The sequence below is a fragment of the Panthera pardus genome, unplaced genomic scaffold (genome assembly GCF_024362965.1).
Source record: "Panthera pardus isolate Hobbes unplaced genomic scaffold, ASM2436296v1 HiC_scaffold_27, whole genome shotgun sequence".
Classification (NCBI taxonomy): Eukaryota; Metazoa; Chordata; class Mammalia; order Carnivora; family Felidae; genus Panthera; species Panthera pardus.
The window spans coordinates 16,574,599-16,595,045 of NW_026526843.1; the positions used below are offsets into that span (position 1 = coordinate 16,574,599).

The 20,447-nt window shown below is 46.4% G+C and overlaps 1 protein-coding gene across 2 annotated transcripts in view; it reads left to right on the forward strand.

Moving 5' to 3' along the window:
• Positions 1-8,021, forward strand: part of FMR1 (fragile X messenger ribonucleoprotein 1) — a 46,610-nt gene extending 38,589 nt beyond the window's left edge. For both annotated transcript variants that reach the window (XM_019435745.2, XM_019435736.2), the window contains one exon: positions 7,703-8,021. In XM_019435745.2, coding sequence (XP_019291290.1) covers positions 7,703-7,763 — 61 coding nt within the window. In that variant the 3' untranslated portion in view covers positions 7,764-8,021. The remainder of the gene's footprint in view (positions 1-7,702) is intronic.
• Positions 8,022-20,447: the final 12,426 nt, after the last annotated feature.

Consider the following 20,447-nt stretch of genomic DNA (forward strand, 5'->3'; position numbering starts at 1 on the left):
GCCGACAGTGATGTCCTGCCTCTCCCCCTCACCCCCCGCTCCCCTCTGAAAAATCTTGGTTTTCTGCCTCTCTGGTTCTCTGCTAACTGTGCTGCCCAGTTCTGGGCTCTTCCAGGGCCAGAAGAGCTGAACACAGTACATTAGATGTGGTGTAGGCATAAACAATCCATGAGTGATTTCGTTGGGATTTTCTGGTTTCACCGTGGTTTTCAGTGCTACCTTATGAATAGCCTGTTTACGGCATCAGCCTTGAGACTCAACTTGGCTCACTCAGGCATTTCTCTCATCTGGTCATGATCTTAGAGCTCCTGGTGGGTAGCAGTACAGTGCCCTTTAGAGTCAGTATATTGACTTGATCCCTGTTGAGTCCATTTGTCCCTCATGCCTCCGGTAACCAGTTATTTTGAAATCGCCATTAGCAGATGCTAGTCTTAATTGCTCAGAAGGCTTAACAGGTACCAGTATTTAAATCTTGAACATCTTTTCCACTGTATGTTTGTTTCGGACTGTTTAAAAATTTTATTTGGGGCTATTTAGAAATTTTCTCTGCCATTTCTTTCTGAGAACTTGCCATGAAGAAATGGGGAAATCCTTTTTTTTTTTATGCTAAGGAATTTTGTTCATGGGAGAGGCATTAAAACTTTGCAAGTTGCACCTGCTAAATGATTAAAGCGTAAGCTTCAAAATTTAGCGCTTGAAGGTTTTCCCACCAATTTGTGTATACCATACACTGGATTGCAGGGATAGGTTGAAAATTGGGAGGAAGACTGAGCGTCAACAGAATATGATTACACAGAATCCTGGGAATTGGGGCGTGTGATGATCATTCAGTGTAGTTTGGAACTTGGATGGCTTATGCGGAGAGGAAAAAAATTCCAGTGTTACTTCTTCAGGTATAAAGTCACTTTGGTAAATACTCAGGGCATCTTTGTCAGATTTCCCTGGAAATCAAAACCTGTAAGATACTGCATCAAAGAACAGAGTACGTGTACATGATAGAAATGGACATAGGCAGTTATTCTGTGGAAAAGGGAATTGCTGGATAGATTCCACACTTAATCAGGGCATAGACTAACTCTGTGATAACTGAGTAAGCCATTTCATCTTCATGTTTCAGTTTTTCCGTGGGCTAAATAAATGGTTGCTAAGGTATCCCAGCAGCAAAGTTGTACATGCATTAATAAGGATTCGTGTTTTATATGGAGAAAGCTACAGAGAGTCAGTGGTAATGAACCACCCACCAGATTTCATCTGGTTCTCATTAAATAGTTCCTGAGTAATTACTATATAGCAGGCATTTCACAGGCTTCTTGGGGATACAGGAATAATTTCTCGGACCTTCAAGAAGCTCACTGTCAAGTGGGAGAGCTTGAATGAATGGGCAGTTTCAGCATATGGTACATTAAGTGCTAAAATGCACAGCCCGAGGTGGGAGCACATAGGGGGACCTGCCCAAATTGGGGTGGTGTGGAGCCTTAGTAAAGAGCTTCTCGGGTGAAGTGAAATATTTTTATTTTTATTTTTTTTAATTTACATCCAAGTTAGCATCTAGTGCAACAATGATTTCAGGAGCAGATTCCTTAATGCCCCTGACCCATTTAGCCCATCCCCCCTCCCACAACCCCTCCAGTGTATATACTACGTCTTCTTTATCCATTCATCCATCCATGGACATTTGGGCTCTTTCCATCCTTTGGCTCTTGTTGATAGTGCTGCATAAACATGGGGGTACATGTGTCCCTTCGAAACGGCACACCTGTATCCCTTGGATAAATACCTAGTAGTGTAATTGCTGGGTCATAGGGTAGTTCTATTTTTATTTTCTGAGGAACCTCCATCCTGTTTTCCAGAGTGGCTGCAGCAGCTTGCATTCCCACCAACAAGGCGAACGGGATCCTCTTTCTCCGCATCCTCGCCACACCTGTCGTTGCCTGAGTTGTTCACGTTAGCCATTCTGACAGGGGTGAGGTGTTTTCTCATTGCGGTTTTGATTTGTATTTCCCTGATGATGAGTGATGTGGAGCATTTTGAAGTGAAATCTTCCTTAAAACAGATTGGAGGAGGAGTTAGCCAGATATAAGGGTGCTGTGGGCATTAATGTAGGCATGAGAAAGTCTGTGTTCGGAAAGCTTCCAAGAGTTCTGTGTGGCTAGGACACAGAATTTGAGGGAGAGAGAGGTGAGACGAGGTATTGTCAGGGACGCTTGTGATGCCACGTTAGAGGTTGGACTCTAGGGAGCCTTGGAAGAGTCTTAAATGTTCAGATTTCCACTTGAAGTGTGGGACAGACAGGATTGCCCCATGACTCCGGGAGCCCCTGCCAAGTTACCTTGTAACCAGCTAGCGGGAGGGACTGGGCCCAAATAACTTCCAGGAGGCTCCTCTGCCCCACAGCCCAAATCCAGCTTCCCACAAGGTCACGGGCGCTAGCGGTGTGTGTTCCCAGACACCTCCCCTGACAGCTGGCAGTTTTAAGCCCCGATTTGATCCTCTGCGGACAAAGCCGTCGTTATCAGGCTCGCCCTGTGAAAGGGTAGACTCCCAGAGAAGAAATAACCTTCCCCCGGAGTACAGCCCCAAGGTGCAGCCAGCAACGCCGTGACCTTTACATGTCACTGCATCAGAAAATGGGCATCCGTGTGCCTCTTCTGGCTGGTAATTTTCCCTTCGTAAAACTTCTTCCTTCTGCGTGGTGTTGTGCCGTGTGCCTTCACCCGCTGTTTCACAGATGGTGCCCGGCATGAGGCAAACACCGCTTATTCCAGCTCTGGCTTTTTGGAAACTGCAAAAGGGATCATCTCAGCCGTACCCGGGTAGAGACAACCTTCCCAGGGCTAGCAGTGGGAAGCCTGGCTGAGCAGAAAGCACTGGTGAACGTGGCATTGCCGTGCTCACTTAGGCCGTTCCGCGTGCCTCACGGGCCCTGGAATGTCGTCCGTGCAAGGCGGGTTGAAACCATTTGGTCCCTCTGCATTCCCAAGGCCGCCAGCCCCGTGAGCCGGAAGAAGAAAGAAATCGGGGGGAAAGAGCCCTTGGCTCCATATGCCATTAGAATAGTTGGTGAGGCATCTGACTCTGGTTTCCACTCAGGTCGTGATCTCGCGGATCGTGGGTTCCAGCCCCATGTCCCGCTCCGTGCTGACAGTGCGGAACCTGCTTCGGGTTCTCTCTCTGCCCCTCCCCTGTGCATTCTCGTTTCTCTCTCTCCCTTATACTATTTTAACAAAAAGAATAGTAGATGCAATCTGACCTCCTAGACGTGACACCTGTCACTGTGCAGTGTACCACCCAGGGGCTTGTGGGGGGTGGGCCTGAGGTACACTGACAGGCAAATGGACTTGCGCCAACAGTCATCCCTTGAGGCTTGTGCCGCTTACATGGTGAAGAAGCTGCACCCATGCGGTAAGTGACACTGAGTGGCCGGCATTTGGGGTTTACCGCAGGATTCCCTTTTGCCGAGTGAATTGGCTGGTCTGACCGATGGGGAGAGAGCAAGCGTGCCTGCCCTGTGCTTGAATCGGATGCTCATAGAAATCAGTTTCACACAGCCACAAAGAGGAGACATTCCTGAGGCGCTAAATGCAAAGTGAGACGCTTGCTGAGGTCACAGGGCTTTGAGGCGCTTTGCTATCCTAGCATGGTTATATGAAAACCCTGGGCACCCGTGGTAACTGGTGACCAAATGACTTTAATCCAGGGAGTGCTGGAAAAGCTGGTGGCGTCTTACCCCAGGAAGACCTCCCTAATTTTACTCCTGCCAGGGATAGTCCTCTGGGGTCTGAAGTAGGCCCCATCCAAAGCAGGGGAGATGAGATAAGGGGCCCTGGAGGGGCCCCAGGTCTCAGCAAAAGTGGAAAGGCAGGAGAAGAGCACTCTTTTCGGAGGCTCCCTCAGGCCGCTTGTGATGGCTCTGGGTCTGGATCAAAGGGGTCCCTAGATAAGGACATAGATGGGAAAAGCAGAGGCTAGTGGGCTGATAAGTAACCCACATCACTCTGAGGAGGTTACAGAGAGAACCTGGGGAGGCGTGCAGCAAACAGTAACTGATCTGAGATGGGGCATTAAAGAGGACCCTATGGAGTAGAGAGCTGATGCAAGGAGGTCCTAGGTGGGGGGATTCCTTTTGGAGACGCAGGCCATTCGTTTTCCCCACTGGCTGGCTAGCAAATCTGCAAAGCCTCTCACGCGTGTCCTTGGAGAAGCCTCCAGAGGACGACGCTAAGTGGTGAGTCCCATCTTCATGCTGCTGAAAGAGACCCTCAAAGACTCCCCGTCTCCCACAGGCCTCTGTGCCACCCCAGAAACTGATTTCCTAGTCCAACTGCTCGAGGACCCTTCAAATCAGATTTGAGTTCATTCAAAAGCAAACTTGGCCCCGGGCCCGGTCCTCTGCCCTCTTCAAGGGGATTGTTGGATTTCTGTCCTGGTCCAGGTAGCGCGGAGCAGAGGTATGGGGAGGATTCAGCAGACAGGGACCTACCAGACACTGGAGGCCGAGGATAATGGTTTTGGGACCGGATAAGGGCACGGTAAATGAATTTCCCCGGCAGGATTTAAGATTGGTTGCACTTACAGCCAAGAGACTCGGCACAATCCCTGCAGATGCCACGGGTCCCTTTGTCGCCCTGCATAATAGGTATGGGTATGCTGGTGCGCCGACCGGCGGAGTGGGTGTGAGTACTGCCATCTTTCCGCGTGAAGGCAGGGCCTCTCGTATCCCAAAGCCTGCCAGGATCGTGCAGTTGAAAGAGTATCACATATCACTAGGTGAGAAAGAAAACACAAGGCTTCTCCGTTGCCAGGAGGGAGCGGGAGGCCACACCGTCTTCCAATTCCCAGCCCTCTCTAGCCAGTGAGGAAATCCAGTGTCGGTGGCCGCTGATCGCAGATCGTTGTGGTCTTAATAGCGGCCACCGTGGCACTCAAAGCATCTGATATGCCAACGGGTGGCTGAACTGAGTGTGGCCATTGCTGGCAATCGGTGTGTGGCCTTAGAGCTGCACTGTCCAGGTCTTTGGCCACTAGCCACATGTGGCAGCTTCGTTGAGTGCTTGAAACATTGCTGGTCTGAATTGAGAGGTTCTGTTCAGTGTAAAATATACAATGGATTTTGAAGACTTAGTCTGAAAATTATGTTACTAATTTTTTATATTTAAATACGGAATTGTTAATATTTTGGATCTATTGGGCTAACTAAACTATCTCCCTAACATTAGTTATACCTGTCTCTTTTTATTTTTATTTTATTTTCTTTTTTTTGAGTTTATTTATTTATTTTGAGAGAGAGAGCAAATGGCGTTGGGGCAGAGAGAGGAGAGAGAATCCCAAGCAGGCTCCGCACTGGCAGCACAGAGCCTGACTCTGGGCTCCCAACTCACCAACTGTGAGATTATGACCTGAGCTGAAATCAAGAGTCCGATGCTTAGCCAACTGAGCCACCCAGGCACCCTTCTTTTTATTTTTAAAAATAGGACTACTAGAGGGGCGCCTGGGTGGCTCGGTTGGGTGTCCAACTCTTGATTTCAGTTCAGGTCACGATCTCACAGTTCATGGATTGGAGCCCCACATCAGACTCTCCCCTGGCAGTGCAAAGCCTGCTTGGGATTCTCCGTCTCCCTCTCTCTCTGCCCCTCCCCCACTTGTGTGCACATGCTGTCTCTCTCTCTCTCAAAATAAATATATAAACATTTCCAAAATAAATAAATAAAAATTAAAATAGGACTACTAGAAAACGTTAAATTACATATGTGGCTCATTATTTTTGGGCGGGATGCCTTAGACATTGCGAATATCCTCTTCTCCAGATCTCTCTAGGAAGAAGGGAAGTCATTTTGCTTTTACCTGGCAGAGCATGAAGTTTACCTTTACTGTCCTGCCTCAGGTCTTTTGAACTTCCCCAGTAATACTTAAAAATTGCAATATATCAGTAATGAGTTGGGCAGGTCCGTTCCATTATATTGATGAGTTTTTTGCGGTGGCCCTCACAGCTCTCTATGCATGCTCTCTAAGCACAGCTGTTCACAGGTGGCAAGGCCTTAAGTGAGAACGGAGACCAGGACCAGGCCACTTGAGTGAGCAGCTTGGGGGCTTGAGCGGCTTTCCAAAGAGCTATTCCACAGCCTAATAAGGAACAACTGTTGGCCTTGCAAACACTAGCAACGCAAAAGGAGCCCTTGTCACCTGTTTGGCCCCTTTGGGTATTAGAAACAGCACATCCTGCACCCAGGAATGGTATTTCAGAACCTGTACTAAGCCATCAGACTGGGAGCCAAATTACATTGGAGACCCCTTGCAGTAAAGCCACAGAAGCAATACAGGCAGCACTAAAACAGTACCTGCCCCTACCCCACCCCCAACTCATTCTGATTCCATAGAGGTTTAAGTATCTGTGGCCTGTCTCACATCTGATGCCCCTGGCAGTAAGACTCTGCCAATATATATAGACGGGTCATCTCTCCACTACTGAATGGTCCGTGCCTTTTGAATGACAGTTATTGGGTCTGGTGGAGACAAATTGTCTCACTGAAGAAAAAAAGTGTGATTCTAAGCTCCAACATTCCCATCCTGTGATGGGCTGTCACTACACCAAATTCCATCAGATTAGGGGCATCAGCGAAGGTCCAGTGGGAAAAATAGAAATCACAGCGGTGCTTTTAACAGAAAATTTAATACAGAGCATGGTTAAGCAGACATTAAAGGACTGAAAATTCAAAACAGTACCATTAAGGTGACACAGAGGTGGGGTCTGTAGGCCTGGGGGAAGGTGATGAGGCTCAAAGGAAAGGCCCACAGAATTGAAACCCAGACCTCTAGGAATGGGTGCTGTTGGTTGGTTCTGGTACCTTGGTAACTCACCGGAAGACCCCCATGGGGCTGGGACCTAGAGCACTGAGGAGGGAGTGCCAGCCAACTGGTTGACGCTGGTGTCTCTGAGGAGACGTGATGATACCGGTTCTGAGAGAGGAGGGAAATCTGGAAATGGAATTCAGCTGCTGCTAGTGGAGCAAGCCGTTCCTGCCAGAGGGAAGACCCATGAACCGTGGGCTTCCAGTCTCCCTCTAGAGCCTCTTATCGGCCGAACCTAATAGGCAGTACTGGCAACAGAGAAATGTGGTGTGCAGGGCCCCAGCCCCGACCCCAGCCCCAGGCTCACGGAACAGAGCAGAGCAGAGAACGGAAGGATAGTTTGGAACTGAAAGACAGTAGCTCAATGATCGCTAAAGTACAACAAGCTGAAAAAATGTGAAATGGAAATGATACATCTGATTGGGGGTTAAACCAACTCAAGAAAAGGTGGCCACCCACTCGATAGGTACTGAGATGCCCCCATTATCTGCTTTGCCCGAGTTACTGGCTTCATAGAGACCTCCATTTTGAGACTTGGTACCATCCAAGGAGACATGTTTTGCTGACGGCTGAACAAGTTCAGGAAAATACTAAGCCATCGGTTATAGTGACGGTAAGTGTGCACCACCCGTGGCATTAGTTGTTCTGCACAATGGGTGGAACTGGAAAGCACTGCTTTCAATGAATTCTCCTCAATGAATGGAATATACCTTTTCATAGACTTACAGGCTGTGGCTCATGGCCTCACTCGAGTCAGGCCATTAGGCGACCCAGGATGAGACTGGTAAAGTCATACCCGATGAAAAATACAAATCACCCACAAGCTCAATAAGTCACATATGTATTTGTCTCCTAGGAAGGGCCACATCCCGAGAAAAGCAAAGCATCTGCATGAAGTACGTCAACTGAGCCCGTGAGACATCAGTCAAATCCGTGATGACCTACCAGATCTATGTCCAGACCCACCACAGTAACAAAACCACCATGAAGGGCTTTCACTTGCCTTACAAAGAAGCTACTGACACTCCCAGAGCCTGCACACCCTGGCAGCTTCGTAAGCATTTAATTCAGGGTGAACTCGGTCGTACTGCAGAAGACAGGACTGATTCATGCTGGAAGATACATCCCATAGGCCTCCTGCCCTTACATCGTTTGAACATGCTCTCTAGGTATAAGGTTGCATTTCACATCCTCCAGTCAGATAGCCCTCATGGATTTAAGGCTGTGACAGACTACCTTTGCCACATGCCAGAGAAGGTCAAGAGAGACTTCAGACCATGATGCAGATCTGACATTTAAGATAGAAGAGGAAGGAAGGAGGGTTGGGTAGGAAGGATCTTAGACTGTAATACAGGTCCAAACAAGCTTCAACCAGGCTGATGGGAAGTTCTTGAGCCAGAGTCACCTGTTCCGGGGATTCTTCCACTTGTAGGAATGGATCTGCATTAGTACCTCCACTGTGCTCAATTATTGGCTGGAAATTGTCTACAGGAAACATGACCTTGGCACAAACAGCAGTGGCTCCAGAAGGGTAGCAACTGGGGCTGTCAGGCAATTAAGCTCGCCACAACAGATTGAAGTGGCATACTTGTGGTGGCACCACACTACATAATAATAACCGCCCCCCTTGTTTCAGACCTGCATTGACCGTAGTGAGTAGCTGGAAAGTTTTTACTGAAGAGATCCTGGAAATGTCGATGAATACAAATTTGAAATGGGATCCGGTATCCTTTCCCAATGGGGAGACAGCTTTGACACTGGGTTTGTCACATACCTCTTCAAGCTCAGGACACTCCTGTGGTTCTTATCCTCATGCAATAAGTCCCCTTTGCACTGTAGCCATCTTCCTTGATTTCAAGAGATCGCCTTTGGTAAGGGAATCGTTAGCCCTGGGTCTGTCTGGAGCTTTTCACTCCAGGATGTAAAATAAGGCCTGGTTCTTTCCTGAGGGGAGTTCATGGACCCCAACTGGTTGGGCATGGACAGGTCCAACCCTGGGAAGCAAGTAGAAGATCGAGGGGCAAAGGACTTCTCTTTTCCTAGTCCAGATATGGACAGACTACACCTGTCTGGGGCAGTGATCACAGCGCCAACTATCACAACCCTAGATATGTCACCCTCAATTTGATTTGGCTATGAGGGATCTTACCAGCCCCTCACTATCAAGCAAGGCCTCTGCTATTACTTCTACCGGGCAAGGGGACTCAGCCACTCTTTGCCTCAGCTTTCTATACACATGTGTCCATGGCCTGTGATGTCCGTGCTAAATGGGTGCAGAGATTCACCTTGGACCCAACTCAAAGCAGCGTTTGTGTTCTTCTCGCCCACTGTCGGGACTACTTTTTCTGTGTAGTAAGACAGCCTCCTGTTTGGATCCAGGGTTACCTGCTCCCTGACAATAGCCATGCAACCCTTCAGTAATCAAAGATCCACTGGGCATAGGCTATATATGCCGAGCTTCTGGTGCCATTAGCAGGATCTACCTGGGGGCTTTGGGGGGCACAGTTTATCACCACCTTACATGGGTTGTCCTCCCACCAAGAGGTGTTTCTAAGGCTCACCTGAGGAGATTACCAATGAGTTAGCTGGGGTTTCGCTCCTAAAGATATTCTTGATTCCCTACCTCTGCTTGTGTTGGATACCTGCATAACTTTGTGTTATTTACTGACTAGGCAGTGTGCACTGTGGCCGCCAGCTCCTGCTGTTTCTGGCTGAATACCTCACTGCAAGTGAAGCTGTCCAACATTAACTATAGGAGCTAGCCACAGGGCTCTAAACCACCGCCTCCCATCTAAGGCCTCCAGTTCTCATGCTGAACTTTGTATTATTATTTAGGACCCTCTTCATTTTACAACGTCTTCTTTGCCACTGTCACCAACTCCAGAAACCCCATTGACAAATCCAATTGGTTTCTGGGCCCAATGGGAAGGCAGGTTTCACTGTGGGATAATGACGGAACATGAGATCGCGTGCTCATCTTGCTAACACTTAGGCTCGTAAGTTATCCCAATCAAACCTATTCTTGTGCCTGTTGTACATGACTCGTGCTTTCTTTCACTCACCTTTCAAAGATGGATTAAAGGAAACAAGACTAGGGGCAGGGAGGCCAGGCTGTTGGAATAATGAGCCAATGCAGTGACAGTGAGAATGGAGAGGGTAGGATCCCTAGCATAGTTAGGAGATAGGATCAGTGAGACTTGGTGTTTATCATGTGTGGGGAGAGAGAAAGGGAGGAAACTAGGGTTATGATTCACACAGTTTGGGCTTAATAGTTTTCTTTTAGAGGAATGAGGATTTATTCATTCAACTAACGTTGTTTAAACATACGCCATGAGTCAAGCCGTGTATTTGATGCGGGAGATGCAGAAGAAAATGACACTGGGAAAAGAAAAATTAGCGTAAAATAATAGATAATTACAGGAACAAATGGATATCGTGCCTCCTCATATGATGCACTGAGAAGGGCACAATTCACTCGATGGTGTTCCTATTTACAAAATTACTAAGCTTCGTCTAATAATGTGGAAACATCAGACAAGCTCAAACTGATGGACACGTTACAAAATAAAAGGCTCGTACTTGTCACCATTATTGAGGTCATAAAGGACAAAGAAATACTGAGGCACTGTTTCCAATCAAAGCATACTAAAAAGACATGACAGTTAAGCGCAACCTGTGGTCCGGCACTGGATCTTGAACCAGAAAATACCGTCATCTTCTGTTACAAAGGACATTATTGGGAAACTGGGTTATGAATAGGGTCTGCAGATTACGTAATAGGACAATGCTACTTTCCCATTTCTTATCATTGTACTGTGATTGTATAAGAGAGTGTTCTTGTTTTTAGGAAATACAGGAAGTATTTAGAAGCAAAGGGGTAAGGCATGAACTGAAAGACGTTTCAAGCAGCAGCACAGCGGCTAAGCACGCTTGGACTCTGAGGTCAGACTGCGGGAGTTCTAATTCCAGCACCGTTGTTTACTACCCATGAGGCTTTGGGCAAGTTACTGAACATTCCTAGGGATGGCGTGAGAGTGGAAGGAGCACATGTAAAGCACTCAGACCTGTGTCTGGCACGTATGCGTAATCAATGCTGGCTGCATTTAAGCTATTTTGTCTCTGTCCTGTAACTACAGAGAGAAATGGGGCCTGGCTCCCTAGTTCAAGGAGCCATGGTCTAGTGGAAGAAATAAGAAGGTTAACAGATAAAAACAAATGCATGCAGTGCGTGCTCTGCTAGGGATTTGAGCGGAGGGTAACTGAGGCTGGGCAACGAATTCTGCAGGAGGAAGTCAGGAGAAGTTTCACAGGGGGGCTTGTGGTTTGAAACGGATCACCAGGGGCGAACAAAGAGTTTGGCAAGGATGCACTTTTCCCACTTTTGTCAGGCCAAGGGCCTCATCGGTGCAAAAGCACAGAGTTGTGGCAAGGGCATTATGTACTAGGGTGTAGTGTGGGTGATGCGGAAGGGCCAGCACTGACTGCCAGTCAGTTGACACAGGTTCAGATCCCAGCTTCAATAGCACCTGCAGCCTCGCACAAATCACACAATCTCTCCGAGCCTCAGTTGCCCCGAAATACGGAAATATTAACATTCACCTTGGGCCTGTTAGGAGGATTAATGTCATGTGCTTAGCACAGTACCCCGTACATAAAGGATAGCTGTTAGTATTAATGCTAGTGTTAGGCATCTCTAGGGTTCACCACCTTTCCTGATTCCTCCTTCCCTCCGGGCACAGGCCTCCTCTGAGTGAAGGCCGGCCCTGTTACTTCCTTTGGCCGCTGAGGTGAAAGCAGAAAGGTACGTGTCCTTTCTGGGCTGAAGCGTTGAAGAGCCAGGATGCTGTGATTCTCCACGCTCTGTTCCCCCGACACACTGTTACCCGTGTCGGGCACGTAGTGTGAGCAGGCAATAAACCTTTGTTCTTTAAGGTACCACAACTTTGGCATCTTGTTATCTCTAGCCACCCTCATAAACCTTGAAGAATCAGACTTTTCGAGACCCTTTGGTGTTCCGTGCCAATTCCAGTTAGGGGAAAATAGGCATTCTTGGTGCACCACCTTGGTGCCGGGATGATAAAAATGGATAGAAGATTCAGAAGCATGTGTGTTTAACAGGAGAACTGAAACTCAGTGTAAACAAAGAAAACTCATCCTATCTTGCAAAAGCTCAAACAGTGAGTGGAGGAGGTGTTTCACATTCACGCACCATAGGATTAATGGCGTTGTGACCTGATCTTATAGGAAAGTTTCAGAAGGGGATATAAGCTGGTCCGTCAGGAAAAGTCTCATGAAGAAGTGATATTTAGGCCGAGGCGCAAAGGAAGAAGAGCACAGGACGGAAAAGCATGTGCAAAGGCGGCAGACAGCATCGGGCGTCTGGGCAAGTTAGGTGTGGTCCTAACGTGAAGGAAAAAGTACAAGAGCTGAGGCTGGGGTGGCCAGCGAGGTGCGGAGCAGGTGAGCGCTCAGGAACCATGAACCAAGGAAAGGAATTTGGGTTGTCAGACAATAAGCAGCTGTTGAAAGGTTTACTAAGCAGGAGAGTGACACGATCCGCTTTCTGTCCCTACAAGTACGCAGTGGTCACAGTGTGGTGAATGGATCGGCGCGGGCAAGACTACAGGTAAGAGAGACGAGTTGAGACTATCCAGGAGTCCAGAGGTGACGAGGGGGAAGCAGTGGAAACAAGAGCATTGTGGATCTGTCAGGGTCCCCAGAGAAACAAAAGCCATGAAAAATACGTACAAGGTACAGATTTATTTTAAGGAATTGACTCATGTGATTGCGGGAGCCGGCCAGTTCAAAATTCATAGGGCAAGGCCAGCAGGGTGAAAATTCAGGCCGGAGTTGATGTTGCCATCTTGAGGCAGGATTTCTTCTTCAGAGACACTTCAAATTCGCTCTCGGTGTCTTCCAACTAACTGAATAAGGCTCACCCAGATTATTGAGGGTGATGTCCTTGACCAAAAGTCAATTGACTGTAGATGCTAACCCACAGTTATGAAGTACGTTCACAGGGACACCTAGAGTAGCGCTTGATGGGATAACTGGGTTCTATAGCCTGTGGCCAAGTTGACACAGAAAACTAACCGTCACGCATAGTTTCAGAGTTAGAGGAGAGAGCTTTTCTGGATCGAATGAATGGGGATTGAAAAATATGGAGGACTCAAAGAAGACTCCCAGATTTCCCACTTAAGCAACTGGATAGAAGGCAGTACTGCGGACTGAGACAGCACATAGCGGAGAAGGTGCAAGTTCGTGATGGATAATCATTCGGTTTTGGACGTGAGAAGTTTTAAGTGCTGTATGTTAGCCAGACAGAGATGCCTAAGTGGGATTCAGAGGAGAGATCTAAACTGTAGTTTTGTAAATAATCAGGACATGATGGCAAGTCAGTTGTAGGAGTGTATGTGATCATTGGGGGTGGGGTGGGGGTGGGCAGTGTAGAGTGAGGAAGGAAAGAGAAGGCCTAGCAGAGGGCTCTGAGGAGGGCCCAGAAGAGAAGGATCCAGCATAGTAAATGAAAAACAGCAGGCAGACAGGTAGGAAAATGAGGAGGCAGAAATCTGGGAGCTCCAGAGCTCCAGAGCCTGCTTCCTGAAGGAGGGAACCGACATATGGCCATCATTTATACTGTAGCCAGGTATCTCAGTAGGAAGAATCATTCGACTGCAGTGAGTTGCGGGTTAGAACCATGAGACCGTATTGGTTGAGAGAACTCTTAGGAAACTTTTGCTGGTTAAGGGAAGAAGTCATGCGGGTCAAAGCTAGGACTGTTTAAGCAGAAATAGAAGGGAGGAAAGGGACTGAGCAGTATTTTGAAGCAAAATCAACAGGCCTCTCATCAGGACATGAGGAATAAAGAATCCAAGATAACCCAGAGACTGTAAATCGAAGGAATCGGAAGAAGGATGAGAACGTGCACAGGCAAAAGGAAGTCAGGTGGAGGCATTGGTTTGGGAGTAAAAGATCTAAAGGTCAGGTTTGTACATACTTCTAGGTGCGGCAGGATATTTATCCCGGACTCGCAACATACTGTATCTCTCGTATTCGTCCATTCCTCGGAGCCTCTGTTTGGGCTCCTCCACGAAAACAATCTTTCACATCTTGTTTGCCTGAACATTTTCTATTCAATCTTCAAAACCTAAATTAAATGTCACTTTTCAGTTGCTTTCACTGACAACTTTAGGCTGAATTACTTGCCCTCTCTTCTGTGTTCCTATAACACTCTGTTCACACTTTGGTTTTTAAGAGCATTCATCGCATTGTGTTATACTTGTATTTTACATGCCTGCTTCCCACGCTAGAGTGGGGCTCCCAGAGCCCAGGGCCTCTGACTTACCCCATCTGGTTGTCCTAGAAGCAACAACATTGAACTTGCTTTGTTGATCTCCACTTTGGAGCTTAGGACAGAGGTGAGGCTGGATATATAAAAGTTAAAACATCACTGACACAGAGTGATCACCAAAGAAATGAGAAGAAGCAGATCACTCAGGAAAAAAACCAGCACAAATAGGTAGCAGTGGGCTAAATCTCAGGGAATGCCTACATTTAGCCAATGGGATAAGGATTAGAAGGACATGAGAATTGTGCTTTGTCACAGCAATTATCCAGGAAAATATATTTATTCAGTGGATACTATGTGCCACGCACTGTTTAGGCACTAAAAATACATCAATAGACAAGATAAGCGAGATTCCTGCTCCCATAGAGCTTATTGTACCGTAGGGACACATGGCTTCCCTCAGAGAAGGAGGAAAGTTAACAGTTTCAAATGTTGCAAAGTGTTTGAGGAAGACAAATACTTCAATGGCCTTCGGAAGGCAAAGGAGCCATGTAGCCAGTTCCATTCCAAGGGTAATGGCCAAGAGTTGTGATGGAATGGAAGTCAGAGAAGTAGAGGAGAGAATTTTCTGAAATTTCGTAGGCCCCTGAGATGCAGAAAGTGAAACAGGTGGTATAATCAGATGATGGGCGCTCCAAAACAGAGGAGATTGACCACAAGCATTGAAACCGAGGTCTGAGGTAGCACAGGGATCTGAGGAGTTTACTGGCTCCTTCTCTTCACCCGGAAATGGAAGGAACAGTACCTACCACAGAGGGTTTCCAGGCCAGCGATGAACCCAGGAAGGCTTAATCAGTAGGAAGCCGAACTTCAGCTGATTCAAGGGGAAGGAAAGCAGTGAAAAGGAAAAGTGGGAGGATTCAGAGTAGTTTCTCTGTGTCAGGACGGAGGTGAGTGGAGAGGCGCAGGAGGGCCTACGTGCCGAGGCACAGCGGAAGGAGCTGGTAGCGTGCGGGTCGGCAGTGGGAAGTGCCTGGGTGCTGGAAGTCCCGATCGGCTGGATGTGAGGCCGTTGAAGGTGGGAGTGCCTTGATCAACATCCAACGTGTGCGGATGTGCCTTCCCACACGACAGAAACCAGAAAGCTAAAAACCACATTTCCCAGATTCCCTTGTAGACGGGGTTTTAGATGTGATTTAGGTATGACCGATTAGACAAAATTATGTTGCGCTTGAATTCCGGACTGAGCCGGATGGGGAGCGAAGTGGCATGCAGGGCACCCGTTTTGCTGGTGAGGGTCTGGAGTCAACAGTTGTGGCAGCAAGTTCCTGATCCCCAGATCCCACCTAAAGTAGTGTTTTCCTAGAACCAACAGTTCTGGAAGAGACTTCCTGAGGCCCAATGTCTCAACTAGAGGAAAGGTAGCAGTTCCTTTCATTGGATGACAAACATATCTCACACCAGATATGCTGGAGTAGGTCACTTTTTTTCCCCTAACACTTCTCTCCTCTTTATTTTTTTAAATCTTTGTTTATTTATTTATTTTGAGAGAGAGAGAGAGAGCGAGCAGAGCAGAGCAGGGGAGGGGCAGAGAGAGAGAGGGAGAGAGAGAGAATGCCAAGCAGGCTCCGTGCTGTCAGCGCAGACCCCAATGTGGGGCTCGATCCCAGGAACTGTGAGATCACGACCTGAGCCAAAATCAAGAGTAGAACCGTTAACTGACTGAGCCCCCCAGGTGCCCCAACACTTCTCTCTTCTATATGACACAATTACTTTCAGTAATAATCATTAAATGAAATGAAAACCATAAATGGCCAGGAAACAAATGCAGGAAGTGTGAAAAATTTCTTTTATTGAACTTCATATCTATAATCAGGCCAGAAAAATTAATAAACTATAAACTAAATATTAGAATTAGAGTACAAAAAAGAGAGAAGAAAAAATAGGTTAATACCTCTTAATTACATTAATAACTTTTTTGGAGAAAAAGGGGAACAAACTTACATATATATATTGGCCTGTTGCAGTAAGGAATAATAGCATTCTAGTTTAACAAAAATCGAGTAACAAGGAACAGCAATGCACAAAAAAGGATGCATGTCAATTGTAAAGATTTTCAAACTCAGTAAAGTCGTTCAAGAATGAAGTGTTATTTCATTTATGAGCTAACATTTCCACCTACTAAACAACCCCATTGTATCTCCCAGTTGATATTCTATTTCAGTATTATAAATTTTAAATACACTTAAAACTTCCAAGTAGTAGGGGCATCTGGGTGACTCAGTCTGTTAAGCGTCACACTCTTGATTTCCACTCAGGTCATGATCTGACGGTTCCTGGGATTGAGCCCTGCGCTGAGCTCTGCTCTGGCAGTGAGGAGCCTGGTTGGGATTCTCTCTCCCTCTCTCTTTCTCTATCCCTCCCCAGCTTTCTCTCTCTCTCAGAATAAATAAACATTAAAAAAAAAAAACACCTCTGAGTGGTATCACAAATGACAGAAACAAAAGAAACTCAACTTCTGTGTTCCTAAAACTTTTTTTAAAAAATGTTTTATTTACTTTTGAGAGAGTGCAAGTGGGGGAGGGGCAGAGAGAGAGAGAGGGACAGAGGATCTGAAGCAGACTCAGGGCTGACAGTGGGGAGCCCTATTTGGGGCTTGAACTCAGGAACCGCAAGATCATGACCTGAGCCAAAGTCAAACGCTCAACTGACCGAGCCACCTAGGCGCCCCTGTGTCTTTGTGTTTACAGTCACTGGGCTATCATTGCTTAAACACACAAGTATTGGAGACATGGACTGTACCTGAAGTGAACTTGAATGATTTTAAACTGTGATGAACTCATTCTCAAAAATGAGCATATGTTGTTGGGTCCAAGAGGTGTTAGGGATTGCCTAACTGAAAGTTCTCCAAATTAACTTCCATGTAAATACAATGTTGATTAAAGGATATGTAATGAAAATGTGCCCAATTGAAGCTTACATATTCATTATTACAACTCAACAGTAGTCACAACAATTTGTTTAGAATATAGTCCAATAAGTGATTTTTTTTTTCAGAAAATAAGCCAGACAGAGAAAGTAAATACTTTGTGGTATCATTTATATATGGAATCTCAAATTTCTAAAAAAAAAAAAAAAAAAAAAGTCAAACTCATAGAAAAGAAACAGAGAGAGAAAAGTTATTGGCAGGAGCTGGGAGGCGGGGGAATTAGGGAGAGGTTGGTAAAAGGATATAAACTTTCAGCCATAAGATGAATAAAGTCTGAGGATCTAATGTAAAACATGGCAACTATACTTGATAACACTGTATCATCTAATTGAAATTTGCCAGGCGAGTAGAACTTAAATGTCCTCACCAAAAAAGAAGAGGAAAGAGAAGAGAAATATATAAGGTAATAGGTGTCTTAATTAACTAGATAGAGGGAATCCTCACAGAGTATATCAAATCACCATGCGTACATTTAAAATATCTTAAGTTTTATCAATTGTACCTTAATACAGCTGAAAAAGAAGAAGTTTGGCCTAATAGAACAATGAAATCATTTCCTGAAAACCCAGTATGACACCAGCTAGGAGAAAGCGCCCTGAAAGTTTGAGGTACTTACTGCCTTGAAGGATGTGTTGTACACTCTGAACTAGGGCCAGTGAGCAACATACTACAGTGTGGTTTCACCCGTAACCAGACGCGGGGGGCTAAGAACTAAGGGGTGGTGGTGAGACGTACCTAACGACCCACTTGCAAAAATTTTGCGCTTTGCTCCTCATTCCCACAATTCTGGTTTCAGCTCTTTTAGAAACTCGTTATCTAAGCGAGGGCTATTTCTTCCAGGGAACCCAATCGTGGTTCCACTGAACTAGAAGGTGGGGCTGCCACTTCATGCCACTAGGCAAAGCAGCAGAACAGGAGAAAGACTATATTGGCTCAGGTGATTTATCCTGACCATCGGTAAGTACTATATACTAGTACACTCCATGCATAGTGTACAATGTATACTACGTTATAGGAATGAACCGCCCCGTGTTTCCATTTGCCTAGTGAGACATCCTTTACGTTGCTTTCACTGTAACAATGAACGTCTTTGTACATGTCTCCTTCTCCTTTTACACGTGGATGGCGGGACAGATACCTCAAAGTGGAATTTCCGCATCACAGACTATGCGGATACTTAACTGTACAAAGTGTGGTCAAATTGCACTCCAGTGTGGTTGTAACCCACTTACATCTCTGCCAGCAATGACCGAGTTTCTATTTCTGCATATTCTTATGAATATTTATTAATTTTGCCAATCTGATGAGCGTAAAATGATACCTCATTGTTGATTCATTTGCATTCCCCTGATTGCCCGAGGTTGAGCATCTTTTCGTGTCTGTCTGTGGTGATATTTAAAAAATAGTGTCAATTCTCAATTTTCCGCAAGAACAGTAGCCACATTCTGAGCAGTGCTATGTACCATCTCATGAAGCAGTTCTTGTATTCATGCCCATGCAACAGATTTTCCTCCCTAATTAGGTCTGGGTTGACTAGTATCAAATTTAGCTCCCTTGAGATTATAGAATGAAAAAGGAAAGCCAGTGCAGAATTTTAAGTCTCCATCTGATAATCTTCAAAATGGACACTTCACATGGCTTTTTGTGTCCCCAATCTTGAATTAGTGTTATGTAATCCAGGGATCGCTCAGGCATAATCTTAGGGATTTTGTCCCTCTGAGTTCTTGTTAGTAATTTGGGTTCCTTTTTTTTTTTTAATGTTTCTTTCTTTTTGAAGGGGGGAGGGGCAGAGAGAGGGAGAGACAGAGGATCTGAAGCAAGCTCTGTGCTGACAGCAGAGAGCCCCACGTGGGGCTCAAACTCACCAACCGTGAGATCATGACATAAGCCTAAATTAGACGCTTAACCGACTGGGCCACCCAGGCACCCCAGTAATTTGGGTTTCTAATGGTATAATGCGGCATGCTTAGGAGTATTGCCCTGTTGTAGAACTGCCACGTCTCCCCAAATGCTACTGTCAAGGACGAGTCACAGTAAGCCAGAGCCGGAAGGAATCTTCACGATCAGGCTGCCCATAGCCCATAATTTGCAGCCGGGGAAACCAAGGCACAACCTGTGAAGCGGTCAAGAGCTGAGTGCCCAACCCGTATGCTCTAACCGAATCCCCTGAGCCCTCCGGGTGGCTGTGTGGTGCCCGGTCACACGGTCACTTTCCACATGTGCTGTGACGTGAACAGGGCTGCTGTGGGAAGCAACTGTTCATGGGTCTCTCAAGTTGCTGCATCTCAGGGAAGCCTTCGTCTTTTGTCTCTGACCCAGTTGTCTCGCACCTTCTGCCAGCGTCTATGAAACTGCAGCAGGCTACCTCGTTACTCCCAAGCAGGGTAAAAGCTCAGATACTTCACAGTTTCTCAGAGTTGCAAGCAGTAGTTTCAGAAGCTCTTCATAGTGTTGTGGGGGACAGGTGTCTTCTGGTTAAATTAGTTTGGGAAAAGCTGAGGCCAAAAAAAAAAAAATTATAAGAAATACAAGGAAGGAAAAGCAGGTTCTTTTCCTGTCAGATCCTTTAATAAACTAAAGAGCCTTAGAAGTCGCTCGTGGATGTGGGGGTGGGGTGGAGCAGGCTAAGTTTCAAGAATTATTTGCATAGAAACCTTCCTCCCTCTTTCCCCGTATGGAATGCCTATTAACATTGGAGAGAACAGTAAGAACAATACAATAAAATCCGTAGAAAACCATTTGGAAAGCCCAAGTAAAATATTGTAAGAATAAGGGTGGAAATGCAGTTGAGAGGGGCAGTTTTCACATTCCTTGAAAACTCGAATGAGGTAAGCCAACAGGTACCAGCCTCAGCTACATGGTCCTTTTGCAGGTGGACCAAAACCTTGCAAGCCACTGGGATGTTGCCTGAGGGTGAGATTTTAGCGTCAGAGGGGGGCTTAGAGACCATGCTAACTCTCTCATTTGCACGTTGCAGCACCGAGGCCGGCAGGAAGGCACTTAGGGCCGCCCAATTCATTGGTGGCAAATGATGGGAATAAAATCTAAGTGCTCTGAGGCACTCTTTAGTGTTCCTCACACAGTCTTCGTTGTCATTTTGTCCTGTTCCATTTATTTGTAACTAAACCTTAAAGTCTCTGAAGGCAGATATCATTTTGTTCCACGTAAAAGCTCCTACTACAATGCAACAGCCTATGGAATGCCGACCACGTTCCCTATAGTCGCTATGCACAGCCCGCTCTGCCAGTCCAGCTTTCTGCCATGAAAGGAATGCTCCATATTGGCACTGTCCAATATGGTCACGAGAAGCTACGCGTGGTTACT